The sequence below is a fragment of the Natrix helvetica genome (genome assembly GCF_964273705.1).
Source record: "Natrix helvetica genome assembly, chromosome: 2".
Lineage (NCBI taxonomy): Eukaryota > Metazoa > Chordata > Lepidosauria > Squamata > Natricidae > Natrix > Natrix helvetica.
The window spans coordinates 266,078,738-266,095,437 of record NC_138552.1 but is presented as its reverse complement, the minus strand read 5'-3'; the positions used below and the strand labels follow the sequence as shown (position 1 = coordinate 266,095,437).

General features: G+C 42.0%; 1 protein-coding gene across 1 annotated transcript in view; it reads right to left on the bottom strand.

The window, feature by feature from the left end:
- Window positions 1-357: 357 nt before the first annotated feature.
- The window catches only part of XKR6 (XK related 6), a gene marked incomplete at both ends in the record, with an annotated part of 193,197 nt that continues 176,854 nt past the window's right edge, over window positions 358-16,700 (bottom strand). The window contains 2 exons of the mRNA XM_081943782.1: window positions 358-1,322; window positions 8,313-8,509. Of these exons, the coding sequence (XP_081799908.1) occupies window positions 358-1,322; window positions 8,313-8,509 (1,162 nt within the window). The remainder of the gene's footprint in view (window positions 1,323-8,312; window positions 8,510-16,700) is intronic.

The following is a 16,700-nucleotide window of genomic DNA, read 5'->3' as shown; positions in this document are numbered from 1 at the left end:
TTTCTCCAACCTCTGAATCGTGGAAGTTTGCAATACTGGTTGGTTTGTGTTGTTGTTCTTGCTTTCTCCTGTGTGTAAAAAACAAAAGAAAACCTTTCATTTCATTTTTACTTATAAAACATAGAGGATCTCTCTTTCCTTTAAATACATACAGCAACCAGAAAGAAAACTTATTGGAAGGTTATTTCAGAACTGTCTTCACCATAAACAGTTAAGCCACCTCTCTCTCCCTCCCCCCATGAAATCCCTCTTTTAATAGGTGGGTGTTTATTTGCAATAGTGTGCAGGTCTGTGTGTGTGTATGTGTGTGTGTGTATGTGTGTGTATGTGTAGGGGCATTTGCATTTAAAGGAGCTTTTAAAGTGAAGATTCATACTGTAGCAATTCATACAAGAGAGGTCCATCTCTATACCTAATGCCTACAGCCGTGGGGGTGACGTACTGGAGAATGTTTATAGTCCTTCTCAACCTTCGGTCTACAAAATGAGCATCCCAAGCTGGGTATCTCTTTCTTGGGATGTCTATCTTAATGAGAGGGCCTTCTGGGTGGAATGGTCTCCCAGACGGAGTTGATGGCACCATAGCTCTCACTTGGAAAACTGGTAAGCATGTGTCAGCTGTGAGTTCCTCCTGTTGCTCCGTGGCCGCTCTGGGTGGCGTAGCCTGGGCCACCCTATACCCAGGGGTTTGAGGAGCCATGGGTTCAATGTCAGGGGGCAAAGGAATGCCCCAGAGCAGCTCGGCGCAACAGGAGCTGGCAAAAATCTTAGCTCTCGGCCCCATGGGATGCAGGACGCCGTAATATAAGAGCATCAGCGCTATCCCAGCAGCAAAGCTAAGAAAGACACAACAAAGCGCTGGCACAGCATATGAGTCAGTAGTGTCGGGATCTCGGTAACAATACCAAAGGAGCGTCAAGGCAGCATTCTCTGTCAAGACTATGGTGTAATAGGCAAACATTCGGTATCGGGTCCGCCCTTCCTTGACATTAAACCAGCAAAAAATGTACACAATCCCTACCACCATGTTGAAGAGAATCTCTTCCCATTTAGACATGCAGAAATCTGTCCCACCATGGATGATCCAGAAGGCCATGGCACACCAGTGGACCACGACAAAGATCCCAAAATAGAGCTGGAAGATGGAAGCAAAGAGGGCAAAAGAGATAACTCTGGATGAGATGGTGAAGAGACGCCAGAAGAGATGGATAAGGGCTCCTCTATAACTCATGCTCTTCTTATCATCCCTAGAGTCCCGGAGAAGCTTGTGATAGGAGGCTAGCACCCAAGCCAGGGACATCAGGGAGGCCACAGAGGATACACCTGCCGGGAGAACACACACAAATCCACAGAGTTAAACTGGAGACACAGGAGAAAGGACGCAGTTGCTTACATCATCCTCTTGAGGGGCAGGTGTGAAACATGATAATAATGCGAGTCAGGTTAGCGAAAAAGATCTAGAGGAGGAAGAGAGAGAAAGAGAGAGAGAAAGAGAAAGAAAGAGAGAGAGAAATAAGCATAAACATGATCCCACCTGTAATAAATGCTGACTACCATTTGCATAATTTTATCACCTACAGAAGCAGCAACTGTAATTTATATGCAGTTATGGTTTATGATGATGCCTGTCATTGCTTATCAATAAGAGGTCATGGTTCTTAAATTGCTAATATCCTCTGTGACATCACAAGTAAGCAAGTAATGAATAAAAGAATAACAGAGTTGGATGGGACCTTGGCGGTCTTGTAGTCCAGCCCCTTCCTCAAGCAGCAGACCATTCCAGACAAGTGGCTTTCCAGTCGCTTCTTAAAAGCCTCCAGTGATGGAGCCCACAACTTCTGAAGGCAAGTCGTTCCACTGGTTAATTGTTCTCACTGTTAATTTCATAGGTTGCTTCTTTCCTTGATCAGTTTCCATCCATTGTTTCTTCTCTTGCCGTCTGATACTTTGGAAAATAGGTTGATCCCCTCTTCTTTGTGGGAGCCACTCAAACATTTGAACACTGCTATCATGCTACCCCTAATCCTTCTTTTCACTAGACCAGACAAACTCAATTCCTGCAACCATTCTTCATATGTTTTAGCCTCCACCCCCTAATCACCTTTGTTGCTCTTCTCTGCATTCTTTCCAGAATTGCTACTTCTTTTTTATAATATAGTGACCAAAACTGGATGCAATATTCTAAGTGTGGTCTTACTAAGCAGTACTAATACTTCACGTAATATTCATTCTATCCCTCTGTTACAGGGGTGGGTTTCTCCTAGCATTACTGCTGGTTCGGTGCATAGTTGCCTATAAATAGGTCTGCGCATGCGCAGAACATTTTAAAAGGTCAAAAAAAAAGATGTCGCTGTGACTGGGGAACTGTTTGGGGGCATGGCGAGCATGCTGTCCCTACAGATTCAGAGACCCAGTCGCCATTTCCACTACTGGTGCGAACTGGTAGGAACCCACCTCTGCTCTGTTAATGCATCCAGGATTGCATTGAATTTTTTGGTTGCTGCTACACACTGCTAGCTCATATTTCAATGATTGTCCATTAGGACTCCAAGATCCCTCTCTCAGTCACTGCTTTTGAGCCAGATTTCATCTAATCTATACTTGTATATTTGATTTTTCTTGCCCAATGTAAAACCTTGCTTTTCTCTACATTGAATTTCATTTTGTTAGATAATGGCCTAAGCGATTATGATTTCTAACTTCCTGTATGAAAGTTGTCCAGGAAAAAAAAAAAGGGAATTGTAAACTTTTTCCCACTCTTATTTGAAATCCTGCCATTGAGGGACATTCGTTGAATTCAGCTCCGCACAAGATAGGCCCAGAATCTTCCGTCTATTCTGCCATTACATGTGATCTCAGATATGTGTCTCAGCTTAGTGTATATTCTGATTTATGCATGATAAGAAATCTTTTAAAGTGGCACTAGTGTAATTCTGTCCAATAGCCACAGGTTACAACAATTTATTTTTAAAGGGAATTAGAGAATCATGAACATATACAAAGTGCTATTCTACTGAGATATCGCCACAACAGAGTGGATAAATTTCAGAGTTTAGGTCATTAATCTATCCAGTTTTTCTGCTCTGCTGCTGAGTTATGGCCTTTTCACAACAAGCTTGTAGTTGGTTTCTGAAAGAGAACTGACTCTGACCTCTCCACTTCTCTTCTCTATCTTGACAGTCTAGTTGCCTTTTACAGATATCATGCTGACAATAACACTTGATTGGGGATTCAGGATATCTGGCTATAAAGACAGGAGTCCATCTCTGCTCAACTGCCTGTGATCTGTATAGCAGACGACTTTGCTCCTGCAGATGTCAGCCAAAGTTGCTGGCCAAACATTAAGTAATCTGTTGTTTAGACAATGGACACTAAATCCTAAAGCTCAACACTCACTAAAATTTTCCCTAACTAGGACTACTATATTGGAGTGGCAAAACTTAAACAAACCAATTTGTTTAAGCACAGAGATAGAGAAGCCACCAATTTTGTCTTGTCTCCCAAAAAAGCACCTTTGGGACAACCAGGACCTGGATGATTGAGAATCTCTAGAGCAGGGGCGTCCAAACTTGGGAACTTTAAGACTTGTGGACTTCAACTCCCAGAATTCCCAGCTCTGCTGGCTGGGGAATTCTGGGAGTTGAAGTCCACAAGTCTTAAAGTTGCCAAGTTTGGACACCCCTGCTCTAGAGGCTTTTAGCAATACAATGTGGGATGAACACCCTTGAATGGTGTGGAAGTAGGAATGGATATTCAGGGGGGGGGGGGATTGCAGACTAAAGAAACCAGGAGCACTACTCAGGTGACCTGAGGACACAGATAAACCTCCAAGTGCTTCAATGATCCTCTAAAAGAGGCCCAGGAGCTGGATCCGGCCCAGAGGGTGTTTAGATCTGGCCTGTGGAGCTGCCCTGGAAACAGTGAAGGACTGGCCCACGATGCCTCTGTCAGCGAAAACGGAGCTCAGGGAGGCTGTGCAAGGCCCACCCAGGCTCCATTTTTCACCATGACAGACTCCTACAGCCCTCTGCCAGTGAAAATGGAGGCCCAGGAAGGCTGCACATTTTGTTTTCACTGGCAGAGGGCTGCAGGAGGCCATCGCAGATGAAAACGGAGCCTCAATGAGTGACATTGAGCTGGCCACACCCACCCTGGCCATAGCCCCAGGCTGCCACCACCACTCAAGCCCCCGAGATCAAACACAACCCTGATGTGGCCCTCAATGAAATTGAGTTTGACCCCCATGCTCTAAAAGGATACAAATGAGCAGTTGTCTGCAAGGAATATATAGTTTTCCATTCCCCACTATCCTGTCAGAGCTGAAGAAGCTTCTTGGATAAGAAGCGAAACATCTTCAAAGGAAAAATGAGAAAGTCCAGTTGCCTCCTGACAAAGCGCCTCTGGGACACTGGTTTTGTGTTTCCATCTATTAATTGTTCAGATGCTTGCAGCTCAGATATGGCAGCTATATTTTAACATGTAGTTTTTGTCAGGAATGGAGGCACTTTTCTGTTTTGGAACTCTGCATCTGAATTAATACATTTTATGCTTAGATTTACTGCCTTGTTAAATGTAAAACAGCTGAGTCACATGAGATGGATGCCTTATAAATTGAACAAATAAAAGGAAAGGCAGGATTTTCACTCTCTTGTCATGTAAAACAGTTTAAAAGTCACGCCAAACTGTAGATGACAAGTTGAGTGCTGCACTCCAAAAGGGGATGGAATCAGTAATCTACTGATTTTGAAAGGGGTTTCAGGAATTTTGAAGATAAGCCGTTAGCCTTAAATACTGCAGAGTTCCTTAAAACCTTGAGCCCCCCCCCTCCAATACATAACAAGGTTTATATGTTTGGGCTCATCTACTTCAAGAAATATAGGCGGTAAGCCACATGTAGCTAATGGACTAGTATTTTGAATCTTTCCCATCAGTTGCTGTTTGAATTGTTTAACTGTTTTTATCCCCTCTGCCATTCGGAGATTAAAAAATATTATTTACACAGAGCCCCTCCTTGCATTCTGTAATGGGCAGTGGTAATAACTTTGAGGAACAGGAGGAAGAGCCAAGGCAGTGATGGAATAAAATAAGCCTGAACCCAAAGCAGAAATGTACCTTGAGAAAGTGTCTCGGGTACAACCGTCCCTAGTTCTTGTGAAAAGAAAGGAAGGGAAGGGAAAGTAAAGGAATGGAAGATTTTGTTAGCTGGTATGATTTGTTTCGTTCTGAGTCAGCCATGCCCAGTGAATAGCATTAAGCTGGCCACACCCACCCAGTTGGCCATGTCCAGTGCACTGAGTCAAGATGGCCATGCCTACCCAGTTGACTATGCCTGCCCAGTTGGCCATGCTCACCCGGCTCCCGGCGGTCAACCATAGCCCTGATGTGACCCTCCATGAAATTGAGTTTGACACCCCTGCTGTAACCCTATAATAAAGCAGCATTATCATCCATAGGGAAGATTAAATTGCTGCTGAGTTAATTCTCTCCAAAGGGTGGATAAAGCAGAAGTAAAGACCTTGAGGGCTCTTAAGATGTCTTAGGGCTAAGGACACTAGAATGCTCTAAAGCAGCGATGGCGAACCTTTTTTGGCTCGCGTGCCACAAGTGGGGGGAACGCAGGGGTGTGTGTGCGGGCGTGCCACACCCATAATGTAATGCGCGACCCCCCCAGTGCGCATGCGCACACAACAGGCACGCCCCCCATTTTTACATGTTTTTTTCACCCTCCCCAGACTCCAGAGGCTTTATAGGAGCCTGGGGAGGGCGAAAAGAGCCTCCCCTCCCCAGAGGCCCTCCGGAGGCTTCAGGGACCGTCTGGAGGCTTCCCTGAAGCCTTCGGAGCGCTCAAAACGACGCTCCGAGCAAACCGGAAGTCACTTCCGGTTTGCTCGGAGCGTCGTTTTAAGCGCTTCAGGGAAGCCTCCAGACGGTGCCATAGGCTCGCCATCACTGCTCTAAAGCTTATGTGAGGTGGTCCTCTATGAGATAGTAGTGTTGTTTCAGCAGTTTAGAACAATAACAAGAAATTGAAATAGCAGATAAACATGTCCTCCTATTATATGCTTGTGTGTGTGTGTGTGTGTGTGTGTGAGCGTGTCTGAGAAAGAGAGAGAAGAGAGGTAAGGAGAGAAAGAAAACAAACATAATTTCATTCTATGCTTGCTGGCACTATCTAGACCAGTGCTTCTCAGACTTGGCAACTTTAAGATGTGTCAATTTCAGCTCCCAGAATAGCCAGCACTGCTTCAGAATTATGAGAGTTGAGGTCCACACCAGGGGTGAAATTCATTTTTTTTACTACCAGTTCAGTGGGCGTGGCTTGGTGGGCGTGGTGTGGCTTGGTGGACATGGCAGGGGAAGGATACTGCAAAATCCCCATTCCCTCCCCACTCCTGGGGGAAGGATGTTGCAAATCTTCATTCCCACCCCATTCTGGGGCCAGCCAGAGGTGGTAATTGTCGGTTCTCCAAACTACTCAAAATTTTTACAGAACCTGTCAGAACCTGCTGAATTTCACCTCTGGTCCACACATCTTAAGCTTACCAAGTTTGAGGAACAGTGATCTAAACTCAGAAAACCTAAAAACATTTAATTCGATATCCATTGCAAAAAAATGAAAAAGAAAAACTTGTCAGAAATTTCTTTTCTACCTAAATCAAAGGCCTCGGGGGTCTGTGCCTAGAAGCTAGTTTAGCTCACAGTACTTTGGAGTTTGTGAATTCTCCAAGTCCCTTTCAAACATAGGGGAAAAAATAGTTGTGCCATATCAGCAGTTGTTTCAGAATCAGAATTTTCCATGAGTTTGTAAAAGAAAGTCCAGGATTAACGGAATGGGGTTAAATCCTGTTCTCTGCCAAGACTTATTTCATAAACAAAATCATGGGAATGGGATGTGTTATGCTAGTAGCAGTGAATTGCTGAACTTGCATTCCTTCAGAGTTAATCAGTCAGAGGCTGAAGCTAAGGACAGGGTTTTAGAATGTTTTATATTCTTTTTTTTAATACCTTTCTTCTCTTTCTTTTTCTCTTCTGCCTCTGTCTTCCCTTCCTCCTTCTCCCTCATCTCTTTATCCAGCAAGTACTGGACTGCTCTTGCCAGGGGACTGAACTGATCACCTATCTATGCTAAGGCAAACTATGGGCAGGAGTGATAGTGTTTTACCTGCCATTTTTAATGGCCAACATTCACTGCAAATTTTTCTTTCTCGTGGTATTGTATCTGGTTACAATCCTTCAGATTCTACTTACTTTATACTATTACCTTCCTCCAAATTTATATTCAACAGTTTACGTGCAAAATAAAATTCCATTGTTGAAATGGCACTATTATTGTTAAATCACTCTATGGTTTCCTTCTTGGAAAATCAATATGTAATAGTGGAAAAGCAAATGCTAGACACCTGCCTTCCTCTCTAATGTTCCACAAGAATGTTCACTGCAAGACAGGCCGAGGAAAGTAGACTGAGATTTTGCAAAAGCAAGAATGGAAGCCTTCTCACAGACTTTCTTAAGAGGAAACGCCTTTTAGCTTTCGGAAATTCTGAGCTACACCTTCAATCTTAAGGAAGTACAGAGTTGGGGGAATTGTGGAGTTCTTGGTGCTTCCTGAGCTTGTTTGTTTGTTTGCAGATGTTTCATTACCCAACTAACTGTCAGGGCCATGCACTGATGATGTTTCCTAGTTAGATAATGAAATGTCTGCAAGCAATCAACCAAGCTCAGAGACCACCAAGGATCCCACAATTCTACCCTTTTTAGAATAGAATAACAGAGTTAGAAGAGACCTTGGAGGTCTTCTAGTCCAACCCCCTGCCTATGCCGGAAACCCTACACCGCTTCAGACAAATGGATATCCAACATCTTCTTAAAAACATCCTGTGTTGGAGCATTCACAACTTCTGGAGACAAGTTGTTCCACTGATTAATTGTTCTTAACTGTTGTTGTTAGTTGCGAAGTCATGTCCGATCCATCGCGACCTGATGGACAATGTTCCTCCAGGCCTTCCTATCTTCTACCATCCTCTGGAGTCCATTTAAGCTCACACCGACTGCTTTGGTGATTCCAACCAGCCACCTCATTCTCTGTTATCCCCTTCTTCTTTTGCCCGCAGTCTTTCCCAGCATTAGGCTGTTCTCCAGTGAGAAGAATTCTACCCTAAAGTACAGTAAAGTATTCTCTTCAATTGGGGGAATTTCCCTTGACTAATGTAAAGGACCATATCAACCACTGAACCTTCCACCTGGGTGAGCAAGCCAAACACATCCCAAACTCTTCCAAAACAAGGAGCACCAGTCAGATCACAGTAAACTTACACGGTAAAGCTTCTGCACGGTTCTTCTGGATCATTATGCAGAGTTGTAGCACCAATTGTGGGGCGCTCTCGAGAAAGGTCTCTAAGAGGCGCAGCATGTTGACATCTGCATACTCGTACATCATAGCCCAGTAAAAGCGCCGCTGGTGTTCCTTTTGCCTCTGGCTTTGGATCCCCAGATACATGGTTCGGATATACCTGGAGACAGGAAGAAAGTATGGACAAAATATGAAATGATGAAAGAATCAAGTGAAAGGTAATTCTTTCATCCATGTTAGTTCATTGTCTCTCTTCCTAGCTCCCATGTTTTTCATTGAGGTTTATCATTCTTCTAAGCCAGGGATGGCTAACCTTTTCTGGACCGAGTGTCCAAAGCATATCTGTACCTGAACCCCCAAAATGCAATGCACCCCACCCCCCGCGCATGTGCACGTGGGATCCCCACATGCCCCCCTGCAAATGCACATGCGGGCCCCTGTACACCCCCGCACATGCACATGCGTGGCAGACCCCCAAAGACCAGCTGGTCGGTGGGAGGCGCCCGCACATTCACGGCAGAGCTGAACTGCCCACAGAGAGAGCACTGCATGCCACCTCTGGTACGTGTGCCATAAGTTCATCATCACGGTTCTAAGCTGTACGGTCAGAGATATTACTTCTTTTCTCAATCTAATAAATTTTCTTACATTTTCTTAAATGAAAAGATTTAATATTGTTCCTTGTTTGGGGAGGATGCAGGTTATGTATTGCAACAAATAATCAATTTAAAGCAGTATACAATAATACAATACAATATAATAGTAGAGTTGGAAGGGACCTTGAAGGTCTTCTAGTCCAACCCCCTGCCTAGGCAGGAAACCCTATACCGTTTCAGACAAATGGCTATCCAACATCTTCTTAAAGACTTCCAGTGTTGGGGCTTTCACAACTTCTGGAGGCAACTTCTGTTCCACTGATTAATTGTTCTAACTGTCAGGAAATTTCTCCTCAGTTCTAAGTTGCTTCTCTCCTTGATTAGTTTCCACCCATTGCTTCTTGTTCTACCCTCAGGTGCCTTGGAGAATAGTTTGACTCCCTCTTCTTTGTGGCAACCCCTGAGATATTGGAACAATGCTATCATGTCTCCCCTAGTCCTTCTTTCTATTAAACTACATATACCCAGTTCCTGCAACCGTTCTTCATATGTTTTAGTCTCCAGTCCCCTAATCATCTTTGTTGCTCTTCTCTGCACTCTTTCTAGAGCAGTGTTTCTCAAACTTGGCGACTTTAAGTCCTGTGGACTTCAACTCCCAGAATCCCCCAGCCAGCATCGCCAAGTTTGAGAAACACTGTTCTAGAGTCTCCACATTTTTTTTACATTGTGGCGACCACAATGTACATTGTATATCTTGTTCTCAAACAAGGTCGGAATAGAGTTCCTTCTCTAAAATGGAAAAAAAAATACAAGTATTTTTTTTAATATGAGGAATAATTCTTGCAGGTCAATTAAAGAGGAACAATTGCTTATTTTATCAAAATCTTTCCAACTGACTGTCATAGAAACAACGATGGCAAATCCACACAGTATCTTACTTGAATTCTAGACTTACTAGAATTAGTTGGAGTACTTTGGGGTATGCATACAGTAGATAAGATTGTACCATGAATATTGTTGGCTGACCTACGTATATACATAGTCCGGTTAGCACCATAGCATTTTCATCTATTTAATATGAACAGCAATTACATACACCTCAATATCATCATCTTCATTTCTTTCTTACAAACTTGACGGATTTCAAGTACTTACAGCTTGTAACCCTGCAGTGAGCATCCAAAGCAATATTCTTAAAATGTTTTGTCTAACACCAAAGTTCAAACACACTTATAATGTGTACTTTAGCCCAGTAAGCCTAAACAAGGAGGTTATTTAATTAGTTCAAGGTTCATGTGTCTTCATTTTCTTAGGAGATGGTGTTAACTCCATAAATCATGCATAAGTTAAGAATGGAAAAAATGTGCTGTGCATAAATGAATAAAAGGACAATTCTGATTACTTGACCAAGGCCTCTTACTTCAGAAAATAAATGATTGCAGAATGAATGAAAGTAATGCCTAAAAGCTTTCTTCAATGTGCAATGTGAGGATTGGTACCCATCCAGCCACTCAGAGTCTTTTGGATTGTGTGGCCTTAATAAATTTAATAAATTTAAAAAGCAGATAACTTGATTAGAGAAATGGGATAGAGCAACTGTGTTCCACTACCAGAACTTCAGGAGGCGTTATTGATAGAGTATGCTTTCCTGTCTCTCCCAAACAAACCACCATCAATCAGAGTGAACAACAATGATATAAATCAGGGGTGTCCAAACTTGGGAACTTTAAGACTTGTGGACTTCAACTCCCAGAATTCCCCAGCCAGCATGGCTGGCTGGGGAATTCTGGGAATTGAAGTCCACAAGTCTTAAAGTTCCCAAGTTTGGACACCCCTGATATAAATGGACAGAGATCCAGTTAAAGGCAAATTATTATGTTTTTATTTTCAACGGTGAAAAGGATGGAGAGTGTTATGTCCTAGCCTCGGAGACGTGGCTTCGTCTCCGAGGCTCGCCATTGGTTGAGGCATGCGCGTGTGCCAGAGCGGGAGAGTCTCTGTTCTCTGATTGGCTAACTGCAGGACTGCCTGCATATAAATTGCTGTCAAGCAGGAACTGTTCTTTATCTTGGGTTATGGAGTTGCTGTTGCGTTAGCTGTTTAATAAAGCCGTGTTAGACGAGCCTTGCCTTGCCTCAGTCATTGCCACCCATCGAATTCAATAGAGAGTGTCCTTCATGCATGGTAAAATGGCTTTGGTGAAGCTCAAAAATTTCATCTTGACTTCTTTAATAGCTGTAGTAATAGCAGCAAAACAAGGTTAACTCTGAATGAAGCAGGATGGCCTGGAAAACTTGTTTTTTTTCCCCTAAAAGATTGAGCAAGAAATGACTCAGGTTTGACACTAGGTGGCAATATGCTCTAATTATACAAAAATTGATATTTAGGCTGTAAAGTCATACCTTGGACAAAAACAGGATTCTGCTTTCCATTCTACTTTCACATGATATTAAAAAAAAAAGATTTCACTGTAAGTGAGAGCAGAAGGAAATATCAGAAGAATTTCCACTTCTGAGAGGTCCATGATGCTCTCTGAGCTTGGTTGCTTTCTCGCAGAGGTTTCATTATCCAAAGTAGGTTACATCATCAGTGCTAGTCTGTGCTAGCACTGATGATATTACCTACGTTGGGTAATGAAACGTTTGCAAGAAAACAAGCAAGCTCAGAGAGCACCAAGGACCCTTTATTTCAACATTGAGCTACAATCCCCACTTCTTTTTTACCCTTTGTGTAAAAAATAATTGGTCCTAGACTGCATAGAAAAAATATATATATTTTAAAAAAACTTGAAATCCTCTTTTCACCTTATGATCTTTGTGAATCAGAGCTGACATTGTGATTATAATTTCATTACAGCGCATATTATCTCATTAACCTCAGGGACATCACTGGAGGCAAAGGAAGGCTATGACTTTAGGATTTCCCCTCCCCCTTATTTCTTTTATGTTTTATTGTCATTTCTTTTGTTTTATTGTTGTGAGCTGCCCAGAGTTAGGCAGCACACAAGTTTAATAAATCAATATCATTATTATTTACTCTGAGTAAGAAGTGTTGGAAGTTAAAACCCACCCCTCTCCTAGAAAATGAAATATTTTAGGAAACATTAAAAAGGCAGAATATTTCTCCCAAAAAGAGAAGTAGAAACTCAGAGAGGCAGAAACTCAGCTGCCGGAAACTCAGCCGCCCCCACCTTTGTGAATGGGCCATTAAAGCCTAAGCCAGTCTATTCTACATAACAAAGATCAACCTCCTTCAGGCAGAGCTATCTTATTGCCACCAAGTTCCAACCAAACGTAGCACATAGACAACCTACAAAGCTAGCTATGACCTCTGACAGCAACCAATCAGGATACTCTTCCTGTGCCCCAGGACGTTCAAAGCCCAAGAGAGGGCACAAAACCCAGGGACTATCAGCTTCTCTTCCTTTTTCTGCTCAGTAACTCAAGCCATGTGATTCTGCTCAGGAGCTCAAGCCATGTGATCTTGTCCACCATTAAAAACCATCTTTCCAAACAGCCTCCGTGTTTCCAGTGACTTTTTCCCCACTTGGAACTGAACCCAGATGGACATTTCTTCCAACAGAAGAAGGTATAGACCCCATTGCCCAGATAGTTTAGTTAACATCAATGATTTTACCATATAGTCCTGGTGGTTTTTTAATGCAATTTTATCCTTTTAATTACATAGTTAAGCCACTTTGCCCATGTTTAGTCTGTAGGATATAGCTAGATGGCCAAGAAAATGTGCCTAGATGCATTCCTCTGTTGTGTCAGTCTTTGCAAATCTGTATATTCATATATACATCCCTACTAGTTAATTGTGTGTCACTGGAGAAAACTAAGAACCAACCTGTTTACTAGCTTGCATTAGACACCAACAAGATGCTACACCTGAATTGATTGCTAATAGGTTTCTGATATAATTCAAAGTACCGGTTTTAACTTTAAAGTATTCATCTACTGGCATCAGTCTATCCAATATATATTTTTCTTCTGTTCAATTGTGTCTGATTCTTGGAGACTGGCTATATCCTTGTATCCATTTTTCAGAAATGGTTTGCCATTGCCTCTTTCCTAGGACTGAGAGAAAGTGACTGGCCCAAGGTCATCTAACTGGCCTTGTGCCTATGATGGGACTAGGATTCATGGCCTTGTGGTTTCTTAACCTGATGCCTTAGCCACCAGACCAGTGGACTCTCATCCAATATCTTACCCTAAGAGAAACTTGATGTTTCCTCATTTCATGAAAAAAAGGGGACTGAGACCAGGAGGCTCCTCAATTATGGTCACAATATTGTGGAACAGCCCGCTCCATTCTGGAAGTTGATAAAGACAAATCTTTTTCATTGATGTTTCAAGGATCGAGAAGATATTGTTGCCTGTTGTATTATAATGCTCTGGCTTTTATTTATGGTTTTAATTATTATTACTATTATTGTAGATGTTTTAATTTAATTACTTAATTATTAATTTATTGTGGATGTTTTATTGTATTGTTCTGTTGCTAAACACCAGGAGTTATTCTAAAATATGGCAGCATACAAGATTGAACAAGCAAGCAAGCAAGCAAGCAAAACATTGCCTTGATTACTTGGACGGGGGTGGGATGGGGGAGATTGTAGATGGTTATAGAAGAATGCAAAATATTGCCAAAAAAGTAGCAAAACTATTTGCTGGTGTGTTTCTCAGCATGTAGTTGCAGTTCTCTTTGAAGTGCAAATGCTCTACAGTCACAGGTCTCTGTTACAGTAAATAGATGCCAGTGAATGCCAGATTTACACCTCTGAACAAATTCATTTGACTCTCTCTTGGTGCAGCTGAAGTATAAATTAAACTGGATAAAGGTAATGATATTTGCAGAGCTGTCAACCACATTAGATGGCTTCAAGAGTTGTGGCACCATGGTTGCCTGGACAGAAACAGGGGACAAGACCAATCTTCAATTTCTGGAGAATCTTTCTCCATAGGAAGATATAGTTAGGGAACAATAAGTATCTGGAAGTGTGATGACAATCTCTAAAATATAAATGTATTTTGAGACTTTATCAAAGAATATTTGTAAGATAACAGCTATGGAAAGCAAAGTTTGCAATGAGCTAAAAGACTGGATCAGAGCTGGAAAGAGCAATGGAAAAAATATACATAGCCAGGAGAATAAATCTAGAGATGGTGAACTGCAAGCAGCATCTGAGTTAAAAAGCTGGAACATGGATGTCAGGAGACATATGGAGAAAGAAGGTGGAAGGCTGTGAACAGAACGAGTGGGCAGAGATACTTGGAAGCCTTCAGTAGAAAAGCAAAGTCCTAAACTGACTCAGGAATGTGTATAGCAACATGAAGTCTGAAGGAATAAAGGGATGTCTGGAGAGGAACAGGAGGCAACAGGAGAATAAATAGCCACTTTAGTTTTGTTACTCTTCAGCATTGGATGGTAAGTGGAACCATTGCACAAATTGGAAGTAGTCACGGCCCAAACATTTCTTTGAAATCCCACCATGTTTGTCAGGAGGAACACTAGATGAATGCATTCTCCAATAATATCTCACAGATAGAGTTCCATCTAGGCCAGGGATTTCAAACTCAATGCCCGCAGGCCACTTCTGCCCTGTGGGTGCTTAGATCTGGTGTACGGGGCTGCCCTGGAAGCAGCAAAGAACTGGCCCGCAGTGCCTCTGCGAGCAAAAACTCCACCAGCCCATTTCCCCTGGCAATGGACTGCAGGAGGCCGGCAGCTCCCCCTGCCCCCAAGCTCCATTTTCACTGGCAGAGGGCTAAATGAGCTAAAAACAAAACAAAATGAGAAATGTTTCCCCCTTTGCGTTTGAGCATGCAAGAAGGGACAGGGAAGGAGAAAAGGAAAGAGGAAAAACAAAGAAAAAGGAGGAAAGTTGGGAAGACAGCAAGGAAGGAAAAATAAGGAAAGAGGGGAAGGAAGAAAAAGGAGAAGGAAGAGGGAAGGAAAAAGAAGAAAAGGAAGGAAGAAAGGAAGTAGAGAGGTTATAATGAGAGTGATGGAGGGTCTGAGGGAAGTCCTGCCTTAGCACTTGGCCACACAGGTGACACTGAGCTGGCCAGGCCCATCCCAGCCCACTGAGATCAAACACAACCCTGATGCGGCCCTCAATGAAATCAAGTTTGACACTCCTGCTCTAAGCGTAGATAATAGCATCATTATGAAAAACAGAACCATGGTAAATGTTCACCCATGTAGTGTTTCCCTGGAGTTTAATTACGATTAATGACAGAGTAGAGGGCCTGTCCCTACCTCAACCTAACCCTAACGTCATTTGTTCCCCATGTTGCTATTATCTTATCTCCAGTTGGTGGATGAGATAGAGTTAAGTCATCTCTATTTGCCCTAGGATTGAAACAGTCTTCCTCTTATTCTGACATCCTCTAAAAGCAAAATTAAAGTTTTTAAAACCTGAAATCAAATGATTGAAGTGATCTGAAACAAGCAGAAGAGGTATGAGAAGAACTGGCAATAGAAACAGTAAATTTCACACTGAGCTTTTTGCCAGCTCAAAGATGAACAGAGAATATTTTAATTAGAGAACAATATAACTTGTAACTAAGTGCAAAAATACCACATTCCATCCCCAAGAATTTCTGTATAATGTTATTATCTGAATGAATTTCTAACAGTTCTCTTTTGTCAAACTGAATGGGATTTAATAGAAAAACTACAGAATAACTTCTTTTCTAGCAATAACCAAAAGTGCTCTCATTTACATCTGGGGCAGTCCTGACATGGAAAACAGTTGGCAGAATGAGCTCAAACCAAAACTACGGTAGGAACGGAGCAAGCAAGAAGGAACAGATTTTGAGAATGGCAGGTATACAGGAAGAAAAAAAAATCATTATTTTTCATCCAAACTAGTGTTTCTTAACTCTAGGAACTTTAAGATGTGTGAACTTTAAGCAATCCTGGCTGGGGATTTCTGAGTGCTGAAGTCCATACATCTTAAAGTTGCTAAACACTGCCCTAAAACACCTTTCAGTGTTGAAAGAACTTCCAGTTACTTTAACTATAATTGCCAAAAGTTTATAATCTTCAAAGTTATATTTTGTAAAATTAAAACTGTTGTTATGCCAATCATCATTGCGACTTAATTGATTAAAAACTGAAAGGGGGAATCTTTTTCACCAAGGGAAAAAGGGAATAAAAACTGCACATAGGGCAAATGTTTCTCTTTTCCCTTGACCCAGTAAGTGCCAACTATTGTCAATCCCCGCTTTTCATAAATGTTACATTTGCTTAGGAAATAAAAATAAACCTGGACAGGTTTTTTTTCTCCTGATTTCCACTTTCTATGCTTTTTTCACAGAGGTTTCTCTATGACGTCTCCATTCGAGTTCAGAAAACTTGAACTAAATCCTCTACAAACCATGGAAACATTTTCCCTATCATTAGTTTCTTAGTGACTACAGCATCTTTCAAACAAAAGTAGAAATATGGATGGTCAGAAAACAAAGAAAGTATAAAAGGGGAAAAGATAAAACACATGACATTTCACATAATTGTTCAAGTTTTGTAACTGTATACAGCATGGAAAGAGCTTACAATACAATACAATAGTAGAGTTGGAAGGGATCTTGGAGGTCTTCTAGTCCAACCCCCTGCCTAGGCAGGAAACCCTATACCGTTCCAGACAAATGGCTATCCAACATCTTCTTAAAGACTTCCAGTGTTGGGGCATTCACAACTTCTGGAGGCAAGCTGTTCCACTGATTAATTGTTCTAACTGTCAGGAAA